General features: G+C 33.0%; 1 protein-coding gene across 1 annotated transcript; it reads right to left on the reverse strand.

The window, feature by feature from the left end:
- Positions 1–886: 886 nt before the first annotated feature.
- On the reverse strand, positions 887–11,606 carry LOC132547550 (uncharacterized). The gene is made up of 7 exons (XM_060211321.1): positions 11,495–11,606; positions 10,655–10,710; positions 9,342–9,475; positions 7,213–7,354; positions 6,717–6,809; positions 4,927–5,052; positions 887–2,307 (listed from the first exon to the last, which is right to left on the reverse strand). Exons 1-6 carry the CDS (start codon positions 11,604–11,606, stop codon positions 4,948–4,950), a joined length of 642 nt encoding a protein of 213 aa, XP_060067304.1. The 3' UTR covers positions 887–2,307; positions 4,927–4,947.
- Positions 11,607–12,880: the final 1,274 nt, after the last annotated feature.

The following is a 12,880-nucleotide window of genomic DNA, read 5'->3' on the forward strand; positions in this document are numbered from 1 at the left end:
ATACTTTATAGTTTTCATATTCCATAAGTCATGATTAAATCGTAAACATCTTTCCCTCTCCTTTCTGTTATATATATAACTATAAATATATATAATTTATGTTAAACAACAAACACATTGTATACATAATTCATCCTCATAATTTAGACGGAATGGGAAACTGGAGATCTGATTTGAATTGCCTCTCCACAACACAAACATAACTCTAATAATATTGCTATAAATACTATGAACATGTATATACTTCTATAAAGAATGATATTTCTAAATATCACCTGAATGTTGTCTGCCATTATGATCTACAGTTCCTTTTTAATTTACCAGTCATGAGATTTCCACACATTATTATTATAAAACTGAAAATATTTTTTACAGCGATCGATTTATATCAATATATAACATATTTTCTATTTACGATGTTAAAAAAGTAAACATTCTTTTTATCTCAGATAACAAGCAACAAATATATTGTATAATATTTAAATTTATATTGAAAACATGAATGTAACAAGAATTAAATAATAATACCTGGTACAAGTATATTGTTAAAATAATATTCATAAGCACAGCTTGTGGGCCAATCATGTGGGCCAATCATGTGCAGGGTGTGGACCAATCATGGGCACAGTGTGTCGACCAATCATGTGTACAGTGAGTGGACCAATCATGTGTACAGTGTGTGGACCAATCATGGGCACAGTGTGTCGACCAATCATGTGTACAGTGTGTGGGCCCATCATGTGACCAGTGTGTCCACCAATCATGTGTACAGTGTGTGGGCCCATCATGTATAGTGTGTGGACCAATCATGGGCACAGTGTGTCTTGTGTACAGTGAGTGGACCAATCATGTGTACAGTGTGTGTGTGTGCCAATCATGTGTACAGTGTGTGGGCCCATCATGTGACCAGTGTGTCCACCAATCATGTGTACAGTGTGTGGGCCCATCATGTATAGTGTGTGGACCAATCATGGGCACAGTGTGTCTACCAATCATGTGTACAGTGAGTGGACCAATCATGTGTACAGTGTGTCGACCAATCATGTGACCAGTGTGTCAACCAATCATGTGTACAGTGAGTGGACCAATCATGTGTAGTGTGTGGACATATCATGTGACCAGTGTGTGGACCAATCATGTGTACAGTGAGTGGACCAATCATGTGTACAGCTTGTGGACCAATCATGTGACATCATGAGAAAGACACTTAGTTTCACTTTGCCGATTGGCAGATTTGATCATCTAAAACTGCAACATGTTCCTGAATTAGTTGACAGATGTTACATTGTATGACGTGTTGGTGAACTGACACCAACTGAATTATATAGAAAAGGTTAATGAGAATAGTTGTCATCATCAATATGTTTAGGAGAGGTTCAATTCCCGATAAGAGAACAGAATAATCCTACTGATATATTCTTCTAACCATAAAACATATAGATATATAGATAGGATATGGACTACAGAGTTTGTCTCTTTGTAAAATGACACCGTCAGAGATTATACAGAACTATTCGTCAATGATTGCTGTACAAAACTCCATATTCCACTGAGTTTGAGCATTAGGAAATAAATAAGCAAGCAAGCAAGCAGAATTACCTTAACACCCTGACTATTCTATCACTACAAGTATATAAGTTCCACAGTGGTGTATAATTCAAACCTTCAGACTAAATATACAAAAATATCAACTAACAGTGATAAGCCTAACATCATTTCAGTTTAACATACATCATACAAATATTGTTGTTTATCATCAAATAAACACATGTTGGACTTCAATGTTACGATGTTTATCATAACATAAAACGATGTCAGACTTCAATGTTACGATGTTTATCATAACATAAAACGATGTCAGACTTCAATGTTACGATGTTTATCATAACATAAAATGATGTCAGACTGCAATGTTACGATGTTTATCATAACATAAAATGAGGTCAGACTTCAATGTTACGATGTTTATCGTTGCGTAAATAGATTTCAGTGTTACTGTACATCTACAAGTAAGCAACAAATCATAGAAAAATGCCAGAATTCCAGATAATGCATTACCATGGACATAGAGGTATAAACACTTGTGTAAATTCCAAGCATCTGTGAAATGTTACAAACATTTGTGTAATGTTAATACCCAGCTGATTGAAGTAATAACAGAAAGAGCAGCTGCTCAGTGTAAGATAAAGCTCCATTCTCTGCCTAAATATGTAGACATCCTGCCTTTTCAAAAATCTTCTCCATAGCAAGAACAGTTGCTTTTAAATGGCCATCCCCTCCTACAAATTCACGTAAGGCCGCAGCAACCTAAATTACGAAAAAAACAGAGATGTTAATATCAAAATAAACACATGTTGGAAGTTAAAGAAAATTAACTTGAAAATTAATTAATACGTATATAGGGTAGTTATGGTTAACACACAGATATTATAATTAAAAGACAATTAAAACACCTGAATATTGATTTAAATACATGTATAGGGCAGTTATGGTTAACACACAGATACTATAATTAAAAGACAATTAAAACACCTGAATATTGATTTAAATACATGTATAGGGCAGTTATGGTTAACACACAGATACTATAATTAAAAGACAATTAAAACACCTGAATATTGATTTAAATACATGTATAGGGTAGTTATGGTTAACATATAGATATTATAAGTAAAAAGTTATTATAAACACTGGAATATCAATTAATACATGTAAATGGTAATTATGACTAACACTTCAAACTTCACATTCCCGCTAATTGTATTATCTAATGCAAGATAAAATGTGTATATAAAAATGTTACATGAATACCTAGAAATAAACCTTCATGGAAGAAATAACAACTAAATTGTGTCAGTGTCAGAATTATCAAGGGCCATAATCCTGTAAAATTGTATGAACATATCAATTTTATTCACAAAAACCACCTTTCACAGCCATAAGGAAGGACAGACAGACAGAAAGTCACAATGATTCAAGCATACAGAACAGGGTTAATATTGTACATAATTTTTACAGACTTGTGGTGATATCCTACATTATCTATTTACATACCCTGGGTACTTGTGGTGATATCCTACATTATCTATTTATAGACTTGTGGTGATATCCCACATTATCTATTTATAGACTTATGGTGATATCCCACATTATCTATTTATAGACTTGTAGTGATATCCCACATAAACAATTTATAGACTTGTGGTGATATCCCACATTATCTATTTGGGGACTTGTGGTGATATCCTACATTATCAATTTACATACCCAGGGTACTTGTGGTGATATCCCACATTATCTATTTATAGACTTGTAGTGATATACCACATAATCTATTTATAGGGATATCAGTACCTTGTGCCTTCTGGTTATTGAGAAGAAGTCAACTGAATGGAAAGTTTATGCAAGAGGACAGCAAATGATGACAGATTAAACATGATGGCTATAGGTCATCCTGACCCTTCGGGATCATGAAGCTGCTAGAACACTGATAAATATTTCTAAAAAAGTAATGATGACCTTGACCCTTCAACCCTGCAATGTGAACTTGTCCAAGATCTTATGATCCTATATGAGTTAAATCAAAATCCCTAAAAAAAACAAACAAGAGGGCCATGTCCCTTAATGGTCATCTGACAATCGATGAATGAATGGACAAACCACAGAATCGCTGATGGTGGTCTGACAAATCTGATGAATCAAATTTTGAACATTCTTTAAATGTAACAGAAACTCTTAAATGGTAGGTTCTGTGATTGAAAAACAGATGCACATTCATGTTACAAAATACTACTGTGGTTGCCATGTTGAAGTTTTGATCAGACTGGAAAGTGATAACAAATTATCTCGTTTCTTTTTTCTTCTTTGTGAGTGAAACATGAGAAGAAGTTCCGTCTACTTGTTGTAGATGAATTATGTTGGATTTTCGGACCAAAGAATCAAATAAGATTTGGTCAGGACAATCTCAGGTTTTATTTCATTGCTACTCCCTGTTAATGTTTGGGCCAAATTTGGTTAAAATCTTGTCTAACTTCCAATTTATGATCCCCAGCCCTAAGTCCCTAGGGATCAAATCAACTTTCTGAGTTTCAGAAATGATTCTCCATCCACCATGATGTTTAGTACCACATTTGGTTTAAATCCATGAAAGCCTTCAGGAAGAGTAGTGTTTTGACTAACTTTCCCACTGGGGCCCCACCTACCTCCAGGTCATTAAAGGTCAAATCAACCTCCTGAATTTTAGAATTATTTGCCTACCCCTACTGATGTTACAGACAAAATTTTAATGAAATTCAATCAAGCATTAAGGGAGAGTAGCGTTTTGTAGCGAAGTATTGTCTAACTACTCTTTTCGGGCCCCATCCCCAGGGAGTTGAATTAAATTTCTGAATTTAAGAAATTATCCCCCACCCCAAAGATGATTCAGACCAAATTTGGTTGAATTCCGGCAAGACATTAAGCAGGAGAAGTGTTTTACAGGAAAAGTTTATAAACAGCGGACGAAGATGGATGATGCATGATGGCAATAGGTCATCTTGACCCTTTGGGTCAGATGACCTAAAAATGCAATAACTATAGTGCTGACGCTATTTCCAAAATATAGTAAGTGACCTTCACCTTGAATATAGAACCCTGAAAGATGAACTCCTTCAAAATATATGATATCCAACCAGCGTGAAGTTTGATAAAAATTCCCCAATCAGTGAGATAATGCGCGCTTACAAGGATAACTATTCTGTATGTACATACTGGAATTACACTTAGATCCCCTCCAACATGAGAGGGTAAAAATATTCTAGTGAAATGCATTGTACAAAAACACTGGTGATCAAGGGTTGTGTGATTTACTGTGCATGTGAAGATTAGAAATAAATCCTGTTATCTGGAAATGGAAGGTATAAGAGGGGTAGTGTAAATGATAGATACCCTGATGTCTATAGATAAAGGCTATAGACTGTTGTACTTGTCCTTTGTCAATTCCATACACTGACCGTTCCACACATCAGTTGTTGCCTTCAAGTTCTTCAGATATTCTCTCATGCCATCTATCACCTGTTATGGTGCCAATTCAGTTAGAAAAACCATTTGAACATAAATACTGAACTCTAAAGATGTAAATAGTACAAGCGGATTTAAACACTACAGCATAAGGAGTTGTATATGATTTGATATGATAAGTAGGTCTACATTATGTTATGCAGACTAACCACCTTATTTCACAGGTATAGTATATAGTTTAATTAAATGTACATACATTGTACATTAATTCCTTTTTTTTATTTATTAAAATTGAAACTAATGATAAAAACTTTCTAATAAGGGAGACAATGTTCTTACACTGAGTTAAAAATCCACCTGTACTGTTGTATCTATTAGTAAACATGTAAGCGAATCCTGTCATTACTGTGCCATAGATCCGACTGTTGGTCTAGTATCATCGTTAAATCTTAAGCAAGCTCTCAAAGTCGATCAAAATATTTTCAAATTAAAAAATTGTTTTTCTAGTGTGGCAGTCCTCCCTACCCTCCTCTTAAAACTCTCAGTATATCTGTGATCCCTCATCAAATACTCAAGGCCATCTTTTCACCACCAGCTCTGTAGAATCTTAAATGAGCTTTTTATTTCAAATAAAAAAATGAGTCTTTGAAGATTTAAGAAAATTTTCCAGGCCTTTGCAAACAAAATAAAAACTTTTTATTTCATAAAATCTAATGTGAAATGTAAACAAAATTAAGATATTTTTTATCACACAACTCAGGAAAAGTACATTTTGACAGGTTTCAAAGTGAATATGTGGAAGGCGAAATCAAACAAAGACAATAATTTCACAGCACCATTTTCAATTTGTGACATAATGTCATTGTCCATGTTATGACACACAAGGTTATTCACTGTGTATAAACCGTTTAATCAGACAAAGATATAAATCATTGAAGTAAGTATTTACTTATTATAATGGAGTTTGATAAAAGATGGACCTTTTCCTATGAGTCACATTCACCCCTCCATGAGGGTCATATCTGAAATTACTTTTTAGCAAAAAATTGAAAACCTGCATTCCTGATGGCCGAAAATTTATACATTTTAACGAAAAAAAATTGAAAAAGAAAACATTTTCTAAAATCTACATGTATTCTTGACAGAAGCATCTCAAGATGTTTTAAAAGCTATTGTTATTTTTTTTCTGTTTTTAACCCTTTTTCAGGAATTACCATATGTAAAACCTTCTTACAATTTTCATTAATTGCTAATTGAAAAAGTAGTATGTAAACTTCTATTGCAGATCTGGGATAAATATATATATATTTATATATATAAGCTTTGATTAAAAAAAAAAATATGAGGGCACAATCACAATAAGTACACACACTAATATAACATGGAAAGGAGAATCTCATTCACATTCAGAATAGCTGATGTGTTAAATGATCTACATTGTGTTAAAGTTCAAGCAAGTTTGAAATTTTAGTAAAACCAATACTATTAATGACACTGCTACATACTGTTTGTTAAATAATTGTTAATATTGACCTTAGAGGTTTTAAATATACATAACATACCAAATATTACAGAATTTTATTATAAAAATTTATTATAAAATAAATTTACATAATTCTAACCATTGTACCACAGTCATTGGAAGATCAAGGTAAATAATTGTAACAAAAAAAAAAAACAACCCAAAACCCTGCTATATACACCATGAAAAAACTAACCGTTCTATTGATTTCATCGGCTGTCTTGCCCTCTGGATTTTTCATTAACTGTTTGCAAAGTGCACTCCTTTTAGGTACTCCACGACATGCCACCTGTAAGATAAAAAAAAAACTAATAGGAGCCTTATAGAGATTGTTACACCATCAGCTTCCTTATCAACAGCTTTAAGGATAAAAGTTCTATGTACAAATATAAACTGACACCAGCAAACAAACTCCAATTGTGTTGCATTGTTTACTATGTAGCAGGTATTAAACTTGTTGAGCCTAAAGTATCTTGTAAAAGTATATGAATTAATTGACTTTACATATTTAGGTTTTAAATGAAAAGTAGCCATTCATTTTCGAACATTTTTCAAGTAGAATTTAAAAAAAAAACATTCTGGAAGCATCATTTTGGGAACTTTATAGACAATTAACAGTTTTACAAAGAAACTTAAATTAAACTTTGTTTATATAGAATTATAAAACTTAATTAAAACTAAATTATACTTACTGTGAATATTGATTTTGACATGAAATTGTGATAGGGTTGCAAAGACCCTTTATAAGCAGTCTGGACAAACTCTGTGTTGCTCTCTGTATTGCTTTTATCCGAGACAAGTTGTTCAAAAAACAGGTACATGAATTTCAAGCCCCTGTCAAAAAATATATCAATGCATCAATGATGATCACACAAAATATATCAAGGTCTGCTTAAATTATCACATTATATAAATACAAGAGGCCCACAAGGTCTGTATCACACTCTTAAATTATCACAATATATAACCACAAGAGGCCCACAAGGCCTGTATCATTCATCTATCTTAAATTATCACAATATATAACCACAAGAGGCCCACAAGGCCTGTATCATTCATCTATCTTAAATTATCACATTATATAAATACAAGAGGCCCACAAGGTCTGTATCTGTTCTGCAGCTATAAAGTTATAACTATGCTGAGAGGTTTTATTCATGCCATTGAAATGCCTGCCATTTTTCAGTATGTTACACATCTTATATATCCTTACTTTGTACTTTCTTTTAATGATTTCAATACATTCAATTACAGTTAAGTATAGACACTACTACACAAACGTGTGGCACCTCCTGCAACAAAAGAGTTCTTTCTATTTGCTACTGACAATAACTGGAATTATTAACAGAATGACTCGTGATCTGCTCATGAAAACTTTCAGTATATTTGTGCCTCCAACTTTTGTTGACTTCAACTGTAGTCATCAAAATACTGGTTTTAGTAAGTTTTGTAAAAAAAAGTAATCCAGAATTATATTGGTTTTTCCTTTAAGTTAGTAAATGATCTGATTTAGAATGCATAACAGTGTATATTTGATCCAACTCTTTTTAATCTGACATTTTAAGTCTTTTTTGTATTTTTTTTTTTTGCACAACATTGTCACTGAAAAGCTCTTTTCCAAACCTTTGTTATTATATAAAACTTTGCTATGGTGATTTGAAAGCATTTTACATTATTGGTTTTCATCTTTTATGAAGAACTTAAAAACTTATAAAAAATCTCATACAGGTTAATATGAATATCCAAAAGTAATCAAGGCAAGAAAAAGTCTCCAACGTCGATTAACAGTTATCAACTTAATCTTGTCTGTAACTGAATATGGTATCTACTTAAATTTACAATTAGCAAAATAATATTAATTGTAATAACATATGTGTCACTTCCCTTTAATGAAAAAAGACCAAAATAAAACATGTGCTGTTCCCTAAATTTTTTACTCTATATAAAAAATAAGCCATACTTTGCCTCCATACCAATTGGGAAAATATATCAATTATATATAGGCCCATTGGTCTTAACAGTCATCTGAATATAAAGACCTATATATGAAAAAAGGCCAAATAGGCCTAAAATATATTGATCAACTCTACAGCTTTCAAAGAAGACATTTTTGGTTCATAAAAACATTTTCAGCAAACTTGAAATCACATTCTTCATTCTTGCTACTACACAAATTCCATTACTCAAAACCTATCGCTTCTTAAAAACAAATTTAAAGATCTCAATTCACTTAGCCCAAGAGATCTTGAATAAAGGTCAAGGTCAATTATTTGAACTAATCGGTAGCCCTTCATCCATTTTTATTAAAGAACTAATATCAACAGACCAGACCTTTTTGTTATTGAGAAGAAATCCTTTATAGATTTTCATACCTTTGTCCTCTGTGACCTTGAAAAAGGGTCAAGGACATTCATTTAACAAATCTAGCTGCCCTATATCTCATCGTCTTACAGGCACAATATCAGCACCCTTGGCCTTTCGGTTATTGAGAGGAAGTTGTTTAAATATTGTACCACATTTGACACCTGTGACCTTGAAAGTACATCAAGGTCAATGATATGATGAAACTTGGTAGTCCTATGTCCCATCAGGCTACAGGCACAATATCAACATGTTGGACCCGTGACCTTGTAAGTTGGTCAAGGTCATTAATTTTTAAAAGAAAATTTGAAGCCTTTCATCCCATCATGCTACAGGCCTAATATCACAACAAAGGAAGAAACATGATACTTATAGGTCATCCTGACCCTCCAGGTCAGATGTCCTAAAACTTAAATGTAATGTTATAAGTACCTCCCTTAAATCAGAAAATTTCACCTACCTTCCCAACCAAACAGCAGCTACAGTGCCTGAGTTTTTACCCTTACTAACACCTTGCTGTTCTTCAGCTTCTATAAGCTCTTTAAGAGTGTGGTATTCTCCTCCATCTGGTTTCTTCATAGCTTTAGTGATTTTCTGTTGGTTGTAAAATTTAAATCAATTTTTTGTTAAGATTCTACTGATTGTTCACATATTCTTGCAAAGCATGATTTTACAACCTGCTAGAGAATTAGTGTTTAAACGTAAATACTTCAAGGTTTTACACTTTTACACCTGAATAGAGTAGTTCTATGTACCTATAATGAATTCTCCCAATAAGACTGTTGTTACCTGTTTTGATTGTTTGCTTGTTGACATTAAACACCAAGTAGAAGTATTACAGAGATAACTAGAAAAGATATTTTTAAAACTACAGGTACTCTATGTGATCACAAAACTCAACAGCAGGGGAGTTCATATGTCTATGAATGCAGTATGAATAATGCTACATGTATACATATGTAGTGCTGTTTGGTCAGCATTGGAACAATCAGTGGTTTATGAGCTGTCAGTTTGTACATGTACAGGTCGCTTGGCTGTATTGTCAACACATTTTGTAACAGCTTATGCATGTCTAAATATCAATAGCAATAACATACTATTACTGTCAAAATCCAAGAGGGCTGCCTGTTGGCAATGTTGTTTTTCAGTGCAGTTCAAAAGTTGGATGATGCAACCTATATATGAAATCTCAAAAAGTTCCATCCTGCACTTCTCAAAAATAGCAACAAAAATTCTTATGGACAGATGGATGGATGACAGACAATGAATCCATAGACCCAAGGCAATTTGAATAGCCACACCATCTGTAGTTAGATATAGGCCGAAATCTGGCAAGTTATATGCAATTTAACAAAATTTTCCTTCAGCATTTGCAAAAATCGGTAACTGGCTAGCAGAAACCAGGACATTTCTGGTAAGTCCACAGCATCATTTACAAAATTTTGAAAAATTTACTTACAAAGAAATATGCCTTTGTGTAAGTAGGAAACAAATTTTAAAATGATGTTGAATTATTAAAGCTATTGTCAACGACTCCCAGACTTTAGATTAACACAAAATTGAGTACTTTTCACCTAAGATTATTTGAAACTATATCCTGTAATGTTTCATCTTAATTTGCTCTTCTTTACAATATCTATCCTGACCAAGCCTGAATCTTATTAAAAACAAGAACATTGTAACCTATTTCCAGAACTTTCATTTTCCTATACATATACACTATTCAGTTTTCATTCTCCATACACATTTAGAGCTTATATAATTAATACTCACATCAATGTTGTTTTGCATATCACTCTTCACTGGTGAAAAAACTATTCCAAAGGAATCTGAAATGAATTTTTTCAAAATGTCAATGGAATGTTCACAAGTCAATATACGACATTCATCCTAGAGATTCCTCAAGATGAAGTCAAACTAGAAAATCTTGAAGACATTAATGCCCCTGCCATCATACCTATCATTGTTTAATGAATCTTACAGAAGTTGTTAAAAGTTTGATCTTTTAACCAAGACAAAGCAATAAGATGTAGACCTCCTTGTAAACAATAACCCAGTCTGTAGATAGGTTCTCAAGATATTGATTCTGAATGGATGGTTTGAGGATACTGTTGGCAACCACCCCTCAGTGTTAAACCTCATACCCTATTTTGTTGCCTTTGATATGCAAACTAAACAAAATCCAAGCCTCAAGGACCTCAAAGCAGCATTATCTTGGAAAGCAAAGCAAATAACACATAAGAAATTTAACAATGTCAGGAAGATCATCAGCATGACCCAAAAAGAAGTGCGGTCAGGAAACCTTAATGAGGTACTCTTTTACTACAACCACGCTCTTCTTCACAAGTCCAGCTTGTGTAAAAGCTTTTGGTATGACAATGACAATCTGGTGGCATGAATGGTGACATTTAGCTGGTTTTGGTCCAAGATTTTACTGAGAACTGGGACACAGGAACCGTGTATGTTTGTGTTTAGCCAGTTCTTCAGCAGGAATCAAGTATCTGTATGATTTATTCGTGTGGAAACATTCAGGTATTAACATGTGAGGCTGGTACATTTTTGTACCTGTGATCCTTGCCTCACCACACAACCTGTAGTTAAACTGATACTCACCTAAAACAGCGATGATCTGCCTAGTTTTTTCAAGAAATGATGTTAAAGGAATATTTCCATCCTCAGGCACATCCTCATAAAATTTCTCAGGATCGAAAAATGTTTCTGCCATTCTGATGATTTGGAATGATTCGGAATGTCAGTGCATGCAAGTACCCGTAACGTAAATACCGGAAGTAAACACTAAAATATATTACGGAGCGTAGGGAACACAAATTTGAATAATCGAACCAAAAAAAAGCATTCCGTCATATATTGATACTGATCTACGTCCATGGCTAAAGTCAAATATATTTTATTTTGGAACCCTGTAGCATACTTACCACTTTATGTTTAATAACACGTAACTGCTCTAATCTTGGAGATATGCGTATCACTTTTCAAAGATCAGACATACTTTACTAAAATTAAATAAATCATGGAAACACGAAATCTCTCGATCAGTTAAATTGTACTTTCCCGTCAAAGTTTGGACAAAGTTCGTTTCAAACCATTCATGTTTATCTGAATTTATTTGAATTTATAAGCTTTTTTGAGTATTTGTATATATATATATTTTTTTGTGTTTTGTTTTTATTTTCTTCTTTCATATATATATATATATATATATATATATATATAATTTTGGTGCAATCTAAAGATATTTTTTAAGCATGTTTAAGAACGAATCTAAAGTTCTCATATCAAGCTGAAATAAACATTCCAGAGACCAGCTAATTTCAAGGTATTCATAATATGTAGTTTGATTGTATTGTTGAGCTTTTCCGACTTTGAAATATTGGTCACATGATACCTAAAGGGTTTGGTATAAAAAAGTTATTGTAATTTAACCACATACTTTGATATATCTATGTCTTTTCGTTGTAACTTAATACAAATTTATATTTTTATTTGCATGCAGGTTCATGTGGCAGTATATTATAAAACAAAGAGTTGTCATTTTTCTTGTGCTTTTTAGATAATGATATTTATGATATGACTTTTAAATTTTTTGAAATTATTCTGCCAAATTTTATTTACACTTCCCATTCATTGCATTTTTGTAGCAAATTACAAATACAATGTACCAGTAAAACTGAGAAATAATCTCGTACATGATGAAAAATTGATTTACATTGTCTGCGCCAGTCATTGGCATCTTGGATTTTTAAGGAGCAATGTGTTGGTTGACCCCTGGGGTCTGGTAATACGCCCACCCCCAAATTTGAGTAAGAATTAACTAAGGTAATTTGTTGCCTGTCTGGGCTTCATTGCAGGATAAAATAAAATGGAAGAAAGACAGCTAACAACTAATGTACATTCTGCTTCTGATGGCTTCAGAAATCTAAATTTAGATCATACAGTGTCTTGCATGTCTTGCATAAAAGAAAATACAAACAAACTTCA

Source organism: Ylistrum balloti, unplaced genomic scaffold (assembly GCF_031769215.1).
Source record: "Ylistrum balloti isolate Yb309-2 unplaced genomic scaffold, AGI_CSIRO_Ybal_v1 Utg369960, whole genome shotgun sequence".
Lineage (NCBI taxonomy): Eukaryota > Metazoa > Mollusca > Bivalvia > Pectinida > Pectinidae > Ylistrum > Ylistrum balloti.

Coding starts and splice junctions, on each gene's coding strand:
- LOC132547550 (XM_060211321.1), bottom strand. CDS start 11,606: ATGGCAGAAACATTTTTCGATCCTGAGAAATTTTATGAGGATGTGCCT. Junction 9,476..10,654: donor ATATGCAAAACAACATTGAT/GTGAGTATTAAT, acceptor TACAACCAACAG/AAAATCACTAAAGCTATGAA. Junction 6,810..7,212: donor TGTCAAAATCAATATTCACA/GTAAGTATAATT, acceptor TTTATCTTACAG/GTGGCATGTCGTGGAGTACC.